Below are 17,849 nucleotides of genomic sequence, written 5' to 3'. Positions count from 1 at the left end.
CAGAGATGGGTTGGGTATGGGAAGGGTGAGAGGATATTTCAGGTGATTATTTATGAATCAGGTGACTGACAGTTGTATCAGGGACCACACAAACCGTTATATCCCAGCTTGGTCACCGAGATCATCTGCAGGAGCATCGCTGGTCGTTCCCCAAGTTGACAAAAGCTCATTTGGCAACAAGAAACCGAGCCGTTTAGTGTTATCGGCCCAGTATTGTGGAATAGTGCAACAGTGACTCAGCAAGCGCTTTTCATTTAAAACTTGAAACAACATCCACTGGAAACTTTTCTATTCCATCAGTTTCATGCTTCACCATTTAATCAGGTATTATTATTCTTTTAAAGTTAACTCTTTTTAAATACAAATACCTATGAAAACAGCCCTAGAAGCAGCTTTCCATCCTGGCTAAGAGGAAATGTCTTTTTCTAAAACAAAGAGTGCATCAGTCTTTCACTCAAGAGTAGACCCCTTGAATTGAATATAGACCTTTTAACCATGCCCATTAAGTTGAATGGGCCCACCCCAAGTAAGACAAATTTTTTCCCTTCAGAATTATTGTCTTTATTCATATGCAAATGTTAACTATTAAAATGCATAGAATTGAGTTAAGATGGATTTCGTCGGGAGGCAGCCCTTATTCAGAGAAAGGCACAAAATATTCCAGATACATGGGGTGGGGGGGATGCATTTCGGGGGGGGGGCAGGCTCTCTTTCCTTCTGACTCTCCTGTACTCATCACTGCCTCCTGCTGGACAGACTGCTATGTACAGGTAACTCGCATCTTACAGGGTGGTTACATACTGAGGGTCCACGTGTTTACTAAAAATGTGTAAGGCCAGGAACCCCTGGAACTGCCCCCACCCCCTGCAAGGTGGAGGGCTGTTTACCAAAGTTTGGGTTTCCTCCGCTCTCCATTTATTTATCTATTCCACCCCACCCGTGCAATCGCGCAAAAGTTAAATGTGTGTGAGTTACACACAACTGTGAGTTACCTGTATTTGAAGTGTACAGGTGAAACTCGAAAAATTAGACTATCGTGGAAAAGTCCATTTATGTAAGCAATTGTTTTCATTAGCTACTGGAGCTTAATATATGAGATAGACTCTTGACATGCAAAGCGAGATATGTCAAGCCTTTGCTTGTTATAATTGTGATGATTGTGGCGCACAGCTGATGAAAACCCCAAAGCTGAAATTGTTAATTTGGGGTTCTCATCAGCTGCACACAATAATCATCACAATTATAACAAATAAAGGCTTGACATATCTCGCTTTGCATGTCACGAGTCTATCTCATGATATTCTAATTTTTCAAGCTTCACCTGTACGTGGCTTGCATCAATTGCAGAGTGTGTGTGTGTGTGTTTGTTGGGGGTCAACACCAGGGGGCTAAACCAGGCGCCCCTCCAGCCCTTTGTAGAAATAAGAGCCAAAAACTTGGTAGTTCTGTCAAACTGCTTTTATTGGGGAGCTCAAGATGTTCTTCCCTTCGCTTGAATGGACCGTCCGGCATCCTTGCCCTAATCTAAATGAGACCCACTTTTTTTTTTCTTTTTCCCAAGGGTGCAGGGTGTTTGCCGTGCTTCCCTGACCCGCGACAGGATCCTTGCCTTTCGGCCGACGGACATCCAAGCTACATTTTAAAAGTAAAAGACTAAAATGTTGCTAAAATTAAGACCGGAGTTGCTTCTCTTCTTGCGGGAAAGGAGTGGGGGGGGGGGTTTCCCCGCCAGCCTGGGTATCGCTAAAACAGTTCCGCCTGGAAAAGATAGGAAAGGAAAAGAAAAAAAAAGTTAGGGGGAAAGAAACCACACTCACTCATCCTGTGGTCTAGCTCCTTGCAAATCACTCACTACTTTGACACCCGCCAAACAAAAAAAAACGCCACTGCTTTGTTCATGCAAAGCATCCTGCAAAGTCGATCCAGAGAGTGGATCACCAAACCTTCAAAAATCTGCTCATCGTTATGAAGAACTGGTTCATGTGTTTGCTTGTTTTCCTCTTCCCTCCTTGCCCCCTTTTCCTTAAGTGTTCTGCCTCTTAGACCGCAAACGGAGACTGACTCATTGTTGCTATTTGTAAGCTATTCAAGGAGCCTTTCAGAGCTAAGGAGAAATCTAAGAATGCCTTAAATGTGCGGGGAACTAAAAAATAGGGTCTTCTGCACCTTTTAACAGGTTTCTTGGAGGCATCCAAATGGATACCTTTGGGAACAGGATGCTGGGCTAGCATTCAAAAGACAGCCCTTCCCAGGCTGGCAGCAACATGCTGTCCTTCCTTCCTTCCTTCCTTCCTTCCTTGCTTGCTTCCTTCAACCCAGAAGCATCAATTTACTCTTGCCTCTCCTTGCTAACTCTGAAAGTTTTAGTTACAGGTGGGTAGCCGTGTTGGTCTGCCATAGTCGAAACAAAATAAAAATTCTTTCCAGTAGCACCTTAGAGACCAACTGAGTTTGTTCTTGGTATGAGCTTTCTGAAGAAGTGTGCATGCACACGAAAGCTCATACCAAGAACAAACTCATTTGGTCTCTAAGGTGCTACTGGAAAGAATTTTCTATTTTGTTTCTGAAAGTTTTGACAGGGTTACCATATTTCAAAAAGCGGAAAACTGGACACAAAAGTTGTTGAGCATTCTTTCGCAAAATCTCAAAAAAAGAGAAGTTTTTGATTTGCCAAAAATCTACACTTTCAACATGTGTTGCCATATGTCCTGATTTTCCTGGACATTGAAGCGTTTTCTGACGAATCCTGGCTACGTATGGGAAATTCCAGACGTATGGCAACCCTAGTTTTACATTGGGATGATAAAGAATATGCAAACCATGCCTGTATTTCCTGCCGCTTCAGAATGTCTCTACCTTGCCCTGAGCACAGGGATAGAGGAAGCTGTCTTTTGGGTCCATCTTAGCTCAGTATTGTCAACACGGACTGGCAGCAGTTTTCTGGGTCCTTTTAAGCAGGGGAAATTCCCGGCTGTACATGGCGATGCCAAGGGACCTGGGACCTTCTGCATGCAAATTAGATGCTGTGGTAATGAGCATCTTAGAAAGCAGGGTCCTCCCCAATCACATCCGAACCATCATCTCCCACAAACAAGGACCATCTAGTGAGTGGGGGAAGAGGAAGGTTCTCTGCAGTTTGCACCTTTTAAAGCTGTTTCGATGGGCGAAATCAGGAGTGTGGAACCTGTGGCGTCGCCAATATTGCTGGACTCCCCACTCCCATTAACCCCAGCCATAACAGCCAGTGGTCAGGGATGATGGGGGTGGTTGTTCGGCAACATCTAGAGGGCAGCAGGTCCGCCCCATGACCCAAGCGGTGTACACGATCTCAAAGAGGCTTCCAGCAGCAGATACACTGGGCACAGCAGCAATGGGGTTGGATTGCTCAAGGCCAGGGGTCAGCAAACTTTTTCAGCAGGGGGCTGGTTCACTGTCTCTAAGACCCTGTGGGGGGGCCGGACTATATTTTGAAAAAAAATAAAAATGAACGAATTCCTATGCCCCACAAATAACCCAGAGATGCATTTTAAATAAAAGGACACGTTCTACTCATGTAAAAACACGCTGATTCCCGGACCGTCCGCGAGACGGATTGAGAAGGCGATTGGGCTGGATCCGGCCCTCGGGCCTTAGTTTGCCTACCCATGCTCAAGGCAGTGACGGCCTACATAACAAATCACCGAGGGCACTGCTCATAACAGCCTCCATCCAAGCCCATACACCTGTGTCCCATGAATCCAAACCTCTCTTCGCCGCGAATCACAAATCCTATCACCGGTCAGATTTCAGAATTTCTTAGAATTACAGATCTCGCCTCCGGCCGAGCTTTGCACTGGAAATTCCGCCTCGCAAAGTTTATGCAAATGCACTTTGTGGAATTTATTCAGGAGTGTTTAAATCCTGCCCGGTTCCACCCCCCTGCAAAACGTACGCAGGATTTATTCCACTCGCACCACCTGGGCGCCACAGAGGCTGGAGACGGACGGACAGGTCGTGCGCCCGCGGCAGTGACCGCAGGAGAAACGGCGCAGAAAGAAGATATGCCGTGGTGTATCTGCAGCGGCACAACGGGATGCCTCCGTCTGCCCCAACTGCAACAAAACATGTCTCTCCCGCATCGGTCTCTGCAGCCACAGCAGGTGCTGTGACCCTCCAACAGCTTGACTTCACTCCTCCTTTGTCCCTCGAGACAGATGCCAACCCAACCCACCGGGGCCCAGCATCCAATTGCACCAGGCAAGAGTTGCAGCTGCGATGGGTCTCCTCCAGCTTGCCTTACCTGACGGAGGCGCTACGTCAGTGTGGAGTTACTTCTCCCCCTTCCCTTGGTTCTCGGGGATGATCTCCGGGGCTGAGGCTGGCGGCGGCGGAGGAGGAAGCAGCAGCAGAGACCCCACCGGGGGCTTCTCCTTGGCCTCGCTGGGGGCCACCTTCCCAGGGGTGACGCTGGATCCGAAGAGGCCGTGGGTGCCCACGTTGGATGCCGAAGAAGAGGAGGAGGAAGCGACACCGCTACCCCCACCGTGAGCTGGCTTGGTCGGGAGGCCTCCAGAAAGGAAGGCTGTGTACTGGTTCCAGAAAGAGAGGGGTCCCACCCCCACGAGCTGGGCCGGGATGTCGCGCCCCAGGAAGTCCTGGAGCTTGACCTGGCCCCCTGACAGCACTGGCACGGGGCCTTCTAGGGGCAAGCGCCTCCCTCGCCGGGCCTGGTTGCTGCTCCACACGTGGCCGCTGAGATTAACCTTTCGGAGAGAGAGGAAAGAGACGGGCACTTAACACAGGCAGAGCTCTGAGCCGACACTCCCAATATTATTATTATTATTATTATTATTATTATTATTATTATTATTATTAATTCCCTCCCATCTGGCTGGGTTTCCTCAGCCACTCTGCAGCTCCCAACAGAACATTAAAAACACAACAAAACACCAAACGTTAAAAACTTCCCTAAACAAGGCTGCCTTCAGATGTCTTCTAAAAGTCAGATAGTTGTTTATTTCCTTGACATCTGATGGGAGGGCATTCCACAGGGCGGGAGCCACTACCGAGAAGGCCCTCTGCCTGGTTCCCTGTAACCTCACATCTCGCAGGGAGGGAACTGCCAGAAGGCCCTCAGAGCTGGACCTCAGTGTCTAGTTAGAACGATGGGGGTGGAGACGCTCCGTCAGGTATACTGGGCTGAGGCCATTTAGGGCTTTAAAGGTCAGCACCAACGCTTTGAATTGTGCTCGGAAACGTACTGGGAGCCAATGTCGGTCTTTAAGGACCGGTGTTAAATGGTCCTGGCGGCCACAAGAGAAGGAACGCTGTTGGTTTGACACAGAAGGCAGGAAGCTTCCTCATATCGCTTTCACCCAGCTCAGTATTGTCTACACTGACTGGCAGCAGCTCCATACCCTCCAACATTTCTCCGGCGAAAATAGGGACGCCCCATTCCATAAGGGTAATTTTACTGTTTATACCCCACACATCTTACTGGGTTGCCCCAGCCACTCTGGGCGGCTCCCAACATATTAAAAAACATAATACAACGAACGTTAAACATTTTAAAAAAGCTTCTGTATACAGGATTGCCTTCAGATGGTTTGGGGAGGGGGTGTGTCGGATAACTCCATAGTCTCCAACATTTCTCCAATGAAAATAGGGACATCCTAAGGAAAGGTAGGACATTCCAGGATGAAATCAGAAACCGGGATGGCTTCTCTAAATCAGGGACGCCCCCTGGAAAATAGGCACACTTGGAGGGTCTGCAGCTCTCCAGGAATTTCAGGCAGGGGGTATTCCTAGCCCTACCTGTAGATGCCAGGGACTGAACCTGGGAACTTCTGCATGCAGGGCAGATGCTCTGCCACTGAGCTATGGCCCCATCCCATTTCCATCATTCGCCGTGGCTTCTAAGCATGCTTCCCAATGGAAGCGACACCATCTTAAATGGTGCCTGCATGTGCAGTGCCGAACATCAAAATATAGGCGGCCGCCTATATTCTGCAGTTTCAAAGACTTTTGATCCACAGCTGCTGTTATGTAATGAGTTGAATAGGATCCAAAATGCAGCTGTCTGATTGGTCCCAGAACAATAGGATTGAGATTGCAGCAGTCTGATTGGTCCGCAGGAGCCACCCCATCCAGCTCCAGGTGGAAGTGAATCTGCAACCCGATTGGCATACAGGAGTATCCCGGAATTAGCCAATCACGTGGGGCCCATTGTGTAAATAGTGTATATAAAGCAAACGTTTTGGGGGAACTGCATTCCTCACTACTATGAGCTGAATAAAGAGCATGAAATTCACACTTGACTCTGAGTATATTTCAGCTACCATCGAAATTATCCAGCCCCCATTGCAAATCAGGTTTATTATAAGAATTCCCAGACTTCCAGCTGTTTGCAACCAGCCAATCGAACAAAAGCAAACGAAATAGCTAGAGGCAAAGGATGCTTCAAGCGGGTCCCCCCAAATTCAGCTGAAATTGCAACTTGCACTGGCTCTTCACTGGTCCTGCTAGCTAGGGATAATAGGAGTTGTAGTCCAACCACAGCGGAAGACCCAAGTTTGGGAAGCACTGCGAGAGAGACGAAGCAGAGTGGTGATAGCAGCAGAGGCCTCTGATCAAGAAAACTAGGGTCTGGCGACCGTGGTACACTGTACAGGCCTTCAGCCAAAAATCCTTTCTCCCCTTTCCTTTACGTTAAGGTTGCTTTCCTTTCTTTTGTGCTTTCACAAAAATCAGGTTTCTTTGTGTGTGTGTGTGTGCATATTGAGGGGGTCGTTACAGGTTGCTGTTTTTGTTGCTTTCAGGATTTTTTTTTAAAATGTTTTATTTAAATTTTCTGGTAATTTCCTTAATACATTTAGTTTACTGCATGCACGCTTTATTGCTGTATGCCGCTTTCATTTCATTTTCAGGGGGGGGGGAAACATTTATTTAAAAATAAGTAGCAAATACCAACAAGCTACGCTACATGGGGACAGGAGGCTGCAAGCCTTTGTAAGGCCTAGGGTAATCAAACCGGGCTGCCTCTGTACTGCCAAGATGCATTTTAATCCTTCAGGCTTTAATAAATGTCTGTTTACAGGGATTCTATCACTACAGACTTATATTTTGTTGCTTCTGAATATCATGAACTGATGTGTGATCTTAACCTGATGGGTGGTCCAAGTGGAAGAAACGAAAATTACACTAAAAATGTTTTGCCACACTCCAGAACTGAGGCAACGTGGTATCGTATTTCCTACAATGGTGCCCTGCGTGCCCCAGTTCTGCCTCTAGAGGGGGGCAGAGAGCGCACCAAGTGCAACCAGCTTCCTGTGTCAATACTGTGCAAGGGACATGTACTTCCTGCAACGGAGCCTTACACTCCCCAGTTCTGCCTCTAGAGGGGGACAGACAGTACGCCAAGTGAAGCTAACTTCCTGAGTCAATAAAACGATGGAGAAGGAAATCACAAGGGAACAGGGGATAGGCAGAACACTTACTATAATAGGAGACACTGAGAAAGAGCAACGGTCTCTCCCTTACCTGGTGGTGGGCAGCCAGTGCATGTTTGCGCAATGCGGCCCTGTCGGGGAAGGCCTGCTTGCAAATCCCACAAACAAGCGTCGGCCCCTCTTTGGCTTGACTGCCCTCTTGCTTCTCCGATGGGCCTTCCCCGCCTGTTTCTTGTTCCTCCTCGTGTTCTTGCAGCATTCCCGCTCCTGCCTTTTCCCCCTCCGCCTTCTCTTCCCCTTCCTGCATGGGCCGCTGAGGGCTTCCGGGCCCTGATGGCAAGGCAGCATTGGTGCCACTGTCTTCCCCTCCTGCCTGCACCGCTTCTCCCCCTTCCTTGGTGAGGCCCGGAGCTTCCTGTTCCGGGCTGGAGGGCCCCTCGACCTTTTCCCCTCCACTTTCCAGGGAGTCTTCATCGGTGGGTACTTCTTCCTCCTCCTCCGACAGTTCCTCGTCTTGCGGAGGGGCCTGTTGCTGCGGTTGCTGCTGCTTCTCGCCTTCCCCCAAGGTGGCCCCTTCCGGAGTCGGGGTCTCAGGGAGGAGCGCCCCGTTGGGGATCTGCCCGCCCAGGTGCATGCGGACGTGCTGCTGGAGGCTAACAGCGTTGGTGAACTTCTTCTGGCAGATGGGGCAAGAGTTCTGGGCCCGGGCGGCCGAGCTAGTTTTGTGGCCCACAAAGTGAGCGCGCAGGTTCCCCCGGGTGGAGAAGGCACGCCCGCACACCTTGCACTTGAAAGGCCTCTCCCCTCCGTGCTGCCCGTAGTGGAGCTGCAGGGCTCGAGGGCAGCTCAGGACCCGCAAGCAGATCACACACTGGTTGGGCCCCGAAGAAGCGGGCAGGGAAGAGGAGGAGGAGGAGGAGGACCCGGCCATAGCTTGGGCAGCTGTGACGGGAGCAGAGCAAGAAGACGACGACGGAGACCCCTGGCGGTCAATCTTCTCCACCAGCTGCTGGAGCTTGGAAGTCTCCGAGGGGGACGCTTCTAGCACGTAGGGGAAAGGCCCCACCGCTGTGCCCGCCTTGAAGTGATTGGCTAGCAAGGCCCAGCTGGGCAGCGATCCCACCAGCTTCCCCAGCTGAAGCCGGGCACCCTCCGCCTCCCTTTCTGGCGGGGTGTTCTCGTCCCCCTTCCCTTTTGCCTCCACTGCCTTCATCAGAACCAGCTTGTTGAAGCTGGGCAAGGCCTGGGCTGCTGCCGACGGCGAAGCCCCAGACAGCAGGGTGAGGCTCTCAGTGGCACTCAGGGCCTTCCGTTCAGCGGTGGGCGGAGGGGTGGTTTCCTCTCCGGGCTCGGCCTTCTCGGGTGGCACCGACATGCCGTAAGGTAGCCCCGAGGTGGTGAGGACGTAGTCCAGGTGCTCGGGGACGGGATGGGGGTTCATCTGGACGTGGGGGTATTTCTCCCGGTGGCGGTGGAAGTGCACCTTGAGGTTGCCGCGGGTGGTGAAGCGGTTGCCGCAGATGTTGCACTTGTAAGGGCGCTCGCCTGTATGGGAGCGCAGGTGGATCTGCAGGGCGCTGTCGCTGCCAAAGACCTTGCCGCAGAAGCGGCATTTGTGGCGCCCTCCGGGCTTCTCCTCCAGCCTGCTTTCTAGCCCTACTCCTCCTCCTCCTCCTCCCCCCACTCCTCCCCCGTTCTTCTGCCGCAGGAGCCCCGGAGACGTCGCCTGCTCCAAACCCCGGGCGGCACCCAAACACTGGGCAGCCAGGATGCCCGTAGCTGTGGGAAAGGCCGGAGCCAGGAGCTGCTCGGCTTTGGGCACTCGGGCGCCTCCGGGGAAAGGGTGGTAGAGGTGGAAGAAAGCGGGCTTGGGGACCTCAGGGGAGCTGGACGCCTGGGTCCTCCCTGGCTCTGTTTTGATGGAGAAGACCGGCAAGGGGGGCTTGGGAGGGAGAGATGCTGCTGGGGCTGGCTCGGAGGAAGGGGTCGGGGAGCCCACCTGCCCCAGGGACCCTAGCAGCAGCACCTGGCGGCAGATCTGCTCAGTCATCTGCATTTGGTGCAGCTGGCGTTGCTGCAGGACCCTGAGCTCTTCCAAGATGAGGGGGATGTTGAGGTGCCCGGCGGGGACGGAGGCGGACGAGGGGGGCAGTGTTGGGGGAGGCGGGGGAGGGGGCCGGGGAAGGGCCGCTTCTTGGGTTGGGTCGGACAGCAGCGTCCCCGATTCGACGTCCATGCTCTGAGGGCTCTCGGGACGGACTTCCACCGAGGAAGAGGAGGACGAGGAGGAGAGGCTGGAGTGGTCCTGACCAGCGGCGGCTGTAGCTGCCGCCGCAGAGGAACAGGTGGGCTGCTCCGAACAGCAGGAATCCACGTGAGCGGACAACTCGGAGGGATCCTTGAAGTTGGTACGGCACGCGGGGCAGGATAATGGGGCTGTCTCGTCCCCAGTATCTCCTGCAGAGAAAGGGAGACAGAGAGAAAGGGGGTGCGGTTATTTTGGATCAGCAATCTATTTCATTCATCACATTTATATATCCCATACTTTCCTCCAAGATGGTGTCTGTAGTTCTCCTCTTCCCCATTTAATCCCTAGGTAGGTTAGGCTGAGAGTGAGTGACTCGCCCCAAGTCACCCAGTGAGCTTTATGGCCGAGTGGGGATTTGAACCCTGGTCTCCCAAGTCCAAGTCCGACACTCTAACCCAATGTTTCTCAGACTTGGGTCCCTAGTTGTTGTTGGACTCCAACTCTCATCATCCCAGCTAGCAGGGATGATGGGAGTTGTAGTCCCACAACAGCTGGAGACCCAAGCTTGAGATACTCTGCTACAACCACTACAGCACTCTGGGAACCAAGCCCACCTGATCTTTAACCGCGAAGATGCACAGGACAACTGCAGATGAGATAGAAGCTAGTGGCAACACTCAGATTTTAGTGAACGGAAACAGGATGCAGGAGGTCCCAGGTTCAATCTCTGACATCTACATGAAGGACGTGGCTACCAGTGGCTATTGGCCATGATAGCTCTGCTCTGCTTCCTTGGTGGGAGGCAGTTATGCTCCTGAATACCAGTGGCTGGAAGCCACCGGAGAGGAGAGTGTGCCTGTGCTCGGGTCCTGCTTGCTAGTTTTCCACAAACATCTGGTTGACCACTGTGAGAACAGGATACTGGACAGCACGCACCATTGGCCTGATCCAGAAGGTTCTTCTTATGGCTGGAAACAAGCATTCAAATTTCGCCAGGCACCAGGCACGTTTTGCACCTGGCTGTCGGCCACTTGTGACCAAGTGAAGATGCCCGCGCATCAGGATGGTGCCTTGACATCTCCACCATCTGGAGGTGCATGTCTGCGGATCCTTGGATCTGGCCCCAAAATGGCAACTAGGCATTCTGTTTTGGCAACTGTAACCCTGGTTTAAGGAGCCATTCAGTGCATAGCTTATATAACTAAGTATCTAACACTGGCTGGAAATGTCCCTTGCTTGAAACTTTGCCAGTCAGTTTGGATTTGATATCCCGCTTTATCACTACCCGAAGGAGTCTCAAAGTGGCTAACAATCTCCTTTCCCTTCCTCCCCCACAACAAACACTCTGTGAGGTGAGTGGGGCTGAGAGACTTCAAAGAAGCGTGACTAGCCCAAGGTCACCCAGCAGCTGCATGTGGAGGAGTGGAGACACGAACCCGGTTCCCCAGATTACAAGTCTACCGCTCTTAACCACTACACCACACTGGCTCTCACAATACTGAGTTAGGCAGACCAAAGGTATAAGGCAGCTGGCCCATTTAATTGTCACAACTAGGTACGTCCTCCAACTTGTGTTACAACCCTCTCTCTGCTCAGGACTTGCCAATATTTTGATGTAAACATATATTATATTAATTATATGTCTAGTTAATGCAGCATTTGTCAAGCTTGGATTCCCAGATGCTGTTGCACTACAAGTCCCAGAATCCCCAGGCAGCTTGGCCAATGGTGAAGGTTGACTGACAGTGGCTCTTTCGGATCTCTGGTCCTTCCATCGGAGGTTCTTTGAGCTGGAGATGTTGTACAGTGAGCCCAGGAGCTTCTCCATGCAAAAGCAGGTGCCTTGCTGTAGCCCCCTCCCCTAACACACTATCCCCCACCAGCAAGAACCTGATTTTGCAAATACTAACTTTAAAAAGAAGAAAGACAAAATTAAAGATAATGAGAAGAGCCCCAGTGGATCATGCCAGTGGCTCATCTAAGTTCAGCATCCTGTTCTCACAGCGGCCAACCAAACGCCTATAGAAAACCGGCAAGCAGGATTCGAACACAAGAGCTCTCTCCCCTCCTGCAGTTTCCAGTATGCTTCTGGTATTCAGAAGCATTAGCTCCTTCAACTGTGGAAAACAAACAAGTAGCAAATAACAAACAGACAGTCGAGGAAAATATAAGCGAACACAAAACAAAGAGCCGTGACAATAGACAGTGAAAAAATGTATAAATATACTATAGCAACAGTGAGAATAATGGCTACAAAATATAAAATGAAAACGCAATGGCCTGACACATATATTCAATTCCACGAGGAATTTTATTACTGAATATCAACTTTATACTTACCTGGAACATTTATGATTCCTAAGTGATTTATTGCACTACAGACTGGTATTGATTAGTAGTGTTTATGCACCACTGAATATACGTTTTCAGGCCATTGCGTTTGCATTTTATATTTTGTAGCCATTATTCTCACAGTTGCTATAGTATATTTATACATTTTTCACTGTCTATTGTCACGGCTCTTTGTTTTGTGTTTCCTTCAACTGTGGGGGCAGAGCACAGCCGTCAAGGCTAGTAAGCCACGGAAGGCCTTAACCTGCACGATTTTCCCCAACCCACTTCTAAAGCCATCTAAGTTGGTTGGTGGCCACCCACTGCTTCCTCTGGCAGTGAGTTCCATAATTTAAATATGCACTACGTGAAAACATATTTCCTTGCCACGCTCAGCTTCACAGGGCGCCCCCCCCCCGTCCTAAGAGGGAGAAAAACTTTTCTCTGTCTGTTTCCTCCGTATGTCGAAAGCAAGCAATGTTTCTACTTCTCATTGCCATCCTGTTAAACAAACAAACCTGCCAGCCCAGAAAACTTGGCAGGCATGCCGAAGACATAAAAATGGAAGGAAAACAGAAATACGGTGGCACCTCGGGTTAAGAACTTAATTCGTTACGGAGGTCCGTTCTTAACCTGAAACTGTTCTTAACCTGAAGCACCACTTTAGCTAATGGGGCCTCCCACTTCTGCCATGCAATTTCTGTTCTTATCCTGAGGTAAAGTTCTTAAACTGAAGCGTTATTTCTGGGTTAGCGGAGTCTGTAACCTGAAGCGTATGTAACCTGAGGTGCCACTGTATAGAAGAACCTCCTTCCTTGGAGGTTTTTAAGCAGAGGTTGGGTGGCCATCTGCCATGGATGCTTTAGCTGAGATTCCTGCATTGCAGGGGGTTGGACTAGATGACCCACAGGGGTCCCTCCCAACTCCAAAATCCTGCCATTCTACAAACAGATCTCATGCAATTTTAAGAATGGAAAAGAAAGATTGGGATCACCATGGCAAACATTTTTTTTTAATTACCTGAAAGCCCAACCCACATCCAAATAATTTGCAATCCCCCTTATCCAGCAACCCATCTTTGCAACATAGCTGTCAACTTTCCCCTTTTCTTGCGAGGAATCCTATTCGGAATAAGGGAATTTCCCTTTTAAAAAGGGGAAAGTTGACAGCTATGCTTTGCAAGGTTTTGCCCATTCATGCATCGTTCTCTCTAGAAAGAAAGCGAGGGAGGGAGGGAGGAGGAGGGCAAAAAAAGAAGGAAGCACACCTGAAAATCATCCACCGTATTCCTATAGAATAGCTAACAGGGGGATCTGACTTCTGGATGGAGACAATGGGGACGGAAAGGCACAAACAGGGCATGGCAAATCAAACAGGAGCCTGGCTGGCTCTTTGGGTGGGTGGCGGGGAAGGGCCAGGATAAACTACTAGGATGGATGGATGCGTAAACGGGTTGATGGCATGCAGGAGCGCGAGGGGAGGGATGGGCGCCTCGAGGGAGATCTCTGGGCCCGGCTGCTTCCCCTCCAGCCCTTGCTAGGAGGCCACGGCCGCCAGGTCGCCCCCTCTCCCCTTCCCCAGCCGGCTGCACCGGCCACAGGGGCGAGGAGCCCACCTGCGGCCTCGCCCATCCTGCAGTCGCCACCGGCGCCAGCGGCTCCGTCGCCCGACGCCGCCACCTCCTCCGGCTGCTGCTGCTGCTCTCCGTGCGCTCGGGAGACGCTCATCTCGGCCCGCCCGGCCGCCTCCGATCCCGGAGGATGGAGGAAGAGGAGGAGGCAAGCGGCGGCCAGACGAGCGGTGGGCTGCCGAGAGCGGCTCCCACCCGGCCGCAGCAGGGACCTCTGGTGTCGGGAGGGCGGCTGCCGCCGAAGGAAGGAGAGGGCGCTGCGCCCCCGTGCGCCCTGGCTCCGGAGCGCACCTGGAGACGGAGGGATGGAGAGCCAGGAAGGAGGAGGGAGGCAAGCGGGCCAAGCCAGGACGAAGGAGGAGCCCTGCTTTTAGGAGCTCCCCCCCCCAAAAAAACCCGGACCTTTTGCAAACCGACACATTTCAATTTTTTATGTTGCATTTATATTAGCCCACCTTTAGTCCAAGGAGCTAGGAAGTGTACATTTAATTTTTTTTAAAAAAAATATTGCATTTACCGGTATATGGGGGGGCATGGAGGGGAGGCTGCCCTCCAAATCAATAATAATCAATAAAAATACCTAGCAAACTGAGGTTCTGCCCCTCCAACAAAAGGCCTGCCCCCCCCAAAAAAAATTCCTGGCTACACCCATGTTTATATCCCAAATTTCCACACCCCAAGAAGCTCACGGTGCCTGGTTCTTCCCCTCCACATTTAATATTAGAATCGTAGAGTTGGAGGGGACCCTGAGGATCATCTAGTCCAACCCCCTGTAATGCAGGAATATGCAGCTGCCCCATATGGGAATCCCCACACCAAAATATATATGTTGCATTTATATTATTCCACCGTTCCTCCAAGGAGCTCAAGGCACTGTACTTTTAATCTATGCTCTTAATTATATGTCTTGCATTTATATCCCAACCTTTCCCCCCAAGGAGCTCAAGTTTTGAACTCTGGTCTCCTAGGTGGAGCTCTCTACCCATAGCATCATACTAACTTTCCCTGAAAGGTGGGTTAGAAATCTGTAACAATCTTAATGGCAATCTATTTTTAAGGAGAGGGGCTCCCCCCTCATTCCAAACAGGGTTGCCCGTCTACAAGTTATCATCTTCTGCACCGGTGCACATCTAGATATGTGCCTTTCAAACTGTGGGAACAAACACAAGATGCTGCCTTATCCCAAGTCAGACTGTTGGTCCATCTAACTCAACATGGTTTTAGCCAGGATTTTAGACAGAGTTTCTCTCCCAGCTCTGTTGCTAGGGATTGACCTGTTCTGCCACAGTGCTACAGCCCTTAATATAAAATCACAGAATAAACAAAAACAAAACCAACCCAATAAACCCCATATTGTATATAATATTTTTAAAAAATATATTATATTATTGCATTTCTGTTCCCACTTTCCTGCAAGGAGTTCAAGGCAGAGTATCTGATTCTCCTGCTCCTCATTTTATCCACACAGTAACCCTGTGAGGTAAGCTAGGCTGAGGGAAAACTGACTGACCCAAAGTCGCCTAGTGAGCTTCGTGGCTGAGGGGAAGATTTGAACTCTGGCCTTCCGGGTCCTAATCTGGCACTCTGACCACTAGACCACACAGGCTTACGCACTTCAGAACATGGTGTTACTATTGGTTCACGCATCCCACCCTTCAGGGCTTTTTTTCAGCAGGAACTCACTGGAACTCAGTTCCAGCACCTCTCAGGTGGGTGCCATTGCCATTATAAGAGAAAAACAGCACTGCCACCCTTGCTCTTGCGAGAGCTTAGGACACCTTACACCAAGAAAAAGGGGAAAAAACCAATACTGAAAACGCAAGTAAAATCCCATTGCGTTATTATTATTATTATTATTATTATTATTATTATTATTATTATTGAATTTATAAACTGTCCTATACCCAGAGGTCTCAGGGCAGTTCAAAGAAAAGATCAACATAAAAACCACAGAATATATAATCAAAATAAAAACAACAACCCAATAACATCCCTCCCCCAAAAGAGCCACATTTTAAAAGGGCACATCAACCAAAGGCCAGGTTAAAAAGGAACATTTTTGTCTGGCGCCTAAAGGTGTATAATGAAGGCGCCAGGCAAACTTCCCTGGGGAGAGCATTCCACAGACGGGGAGCCACTGCAGAGAAGGCCCCGTTCCCGTGTTGCCACCCTCCGGACCTCTCGAGGACGTGACACACGAATGAGGGCCTCAGAATAAGCAAATCCACCAAAACCACCAACGACAATGTGTAAAGACAACCAGTTACAATGCATCCTAAAGGCCTGTAGAAACAGGTACCATTTTCATCCGTCTCCTAAATGTAAACAGGTGGATAAACAGATCTCTAAATGGAGGGAGCTTCATATTTGAGATGCCACCATGGAGAAGGCCCTGCTTCGTGCAGTAACCTCATTGACTGAACTTAGTGAAGTTCCCACGAGCTGGGCCCCTCCTGCAGATCTTAGCAAATAGGAATCTGCATTAAATTGCATCAGACCATTAGTCCATTTAACTTAGTGTTGTCTTCACTGATTGGCAGCAGCTCATCAGGGTTCCAGGCAGGGAACGTTTTGGAGGTGGCAAGGATTGAACCTGGGACCTTCTGCGTGTAAAACAGATGAGTTACTGGGTTGGCCGGTGCCAGGGAAGGCATTCTTCAGATATGTGGGGAGTGTTGGACTTTCCATCTAGCGTACTGTATACAGTCAAACCTCGGCTCCCAAATGCCTCCCTTATCGTACGTTTTGGCTCCCGAACGCCAAAAACCCGGAAGTAACCACTCCAGTTTTCGAACGATTTTCGGAAGCCAAACGGCTTCCGGACAGTATTTTTCTTTTTTCTCCATTGACTTTGCTGACCGCCCTTTGATCCTCAGTTGTCGAACGTTTCAGAAGTCGAACGGTCTTCCGGAACAGATTACATTCGACAACCGAGGTTTGACTGTACCACCAGAAGCAAAGGACTCTTCCTTTTGAGAGATGCACCAGCAGGTTCTAAGGTTTCTTTCAACGTGTTTTTATCACGTTTAGGAATAAGAAGTCATGCAGCTACACGTTTGTGGGGTCTTTGCAACAGACTTGCTCTCTCAAGTGAATTGAAATCTATATAATTTGCAATCAGAGCATAGGAACTCTGCAAGTTTGGTACCTGGATAGTTAGTACATTGGGTTCAACCTATATGTGTGGTTGTGCTTTTGCAGCTTAATGTATGCTTCCCAAGCGGTTGGTTGCTGGAATCCAGAAAGATAGAATATGAAAGCAAGTCTTAAAAACTGACGTGTCAAACCAAGTTGGAAACGGAACTGATAGAACCAAAGGTAAAAAAATCTGTCCAGAATGTATAATTTGCTGCTAGTGTGGCACACGAAAGATGAGATGGTTAAATCTGTAATGATCAATTGGGCAAAGGATATAGGGCACAACGTAATGCTAGAGGATTGGGAAAGACTATGGAAAATAGGTATAAAATTTTCAGCGTGTAATAGCCTAAGAGAAAACGTTATGACAATGATGTATAGGTGGTATTTAACTCCAGTTAAGTTGGCTAAAATGTATCATGGACAATGTAACAAATGCTGGAAATATAAACAAATAAAAGGGACATTTTTTCACATGTGGTGGACGTGCCAGAAAGTTGAAGGCTTCTGGGAAAAGATATATAATGAGTTGAAAAAGATGTTGAAAAATACATTCAGTAAAAAAAAAACCAGAAGCCTTCTATTGGGTATTGTAAATCATGAAAATCCCAAGAGAGGATAGAACAGTTTTTATGTATGCCACAACAGCAGCAAGAATTTTATTAGCAAAAAACTGGAAGACAGAGGAGATACCAATGATTGAAGAATGGCAGATGAAAGTAATGGGCTATATGGAGCTTGCTGAACTGACCGGGAAACTCCGAGACCAGAGGGACGACGCGGTGGAGAAAGACTGGAACAAATTTAAAGTTTATTTAAAGAAATATGCTAAAATTAGTATTTAAAACAAGCAGGAAAAAACAGATAGGCAGCAGATATAGAAGTTAGATAACGTGTAGTTATAGATGAAGTAATGTTAAGGCTATTAAAAAAGAGAAGTTGATTTGTTTATTAATATGAGAACATAAAAGGTAAATAAATTACTAAAGATGATTCACAAGGAAAGCAGACGGAGAGGGTGTGAGGAAGTCAATCTACAATGCTATAAAAGAGGGTTAGATAGATTTAAATAAGT

At 49.2% G+C, this 17,849-nt stretch overlaps 1 protein-coding gene across 2 annotated transcripts in view; it reads right to left on the bottom strand.

Annotated features, from left to right (window-relative positions):
* Positions 1-1,443: 1,443 nt before the first annotated feature.
* Positions 1,444-17,849, bottom strand: part of SALL2 (spalt like transcription factor 2) — a 21,608-nt gene continuing 5,202 nt past the window's right edge. The window contains exons 1-4 of one of the 2 annotated variants that reach the window (XM_033169557.1): positions 13,622-13,983; positions 7,519-9,884; positions 4,280-4,742; positions 1,444-1,758 (exon numbers count right to left, since the gene is read on the bottom strand). In XM_033169557.1, coding sequence (XP_033025448.1) covers positions 4,308-4,742; positions 7,519-9,884; positions 13,622-13,733 — 2,913 coding nt within the window. In that variant the 5' untranslated portion in view covers positions 13,734-13,983 and the 3' untranslated portion in view covers positions 1,444-1,758; positions 4,280-4,307. Of the gene's footprint in view, positions 1,759-4,279; positions 4,743-7,518; positions 9,885-13,621; positions 13,984-17,849 lie in introns of those variants that run through there. The other variant, XM_033169558.1, reaches the window with a different exon arrangement.

Source organism: Lacerta agilis, chromosome 14 (assembly GCF_009819535.1).
Source record: "Lacerta agilis isolate rLacAgi1 chromosome 14, rLacAgi1.pri, whole genome shotgun sequence".
NCBI lineage: Eukaryota > Metazoa > Chordata > Lepidosauria > Squamata > Lacertidae > Lacerta > Lacerta agilis.
This window is presented reverse-complemented; position numbering and strand designations above follow the sequence as displayed.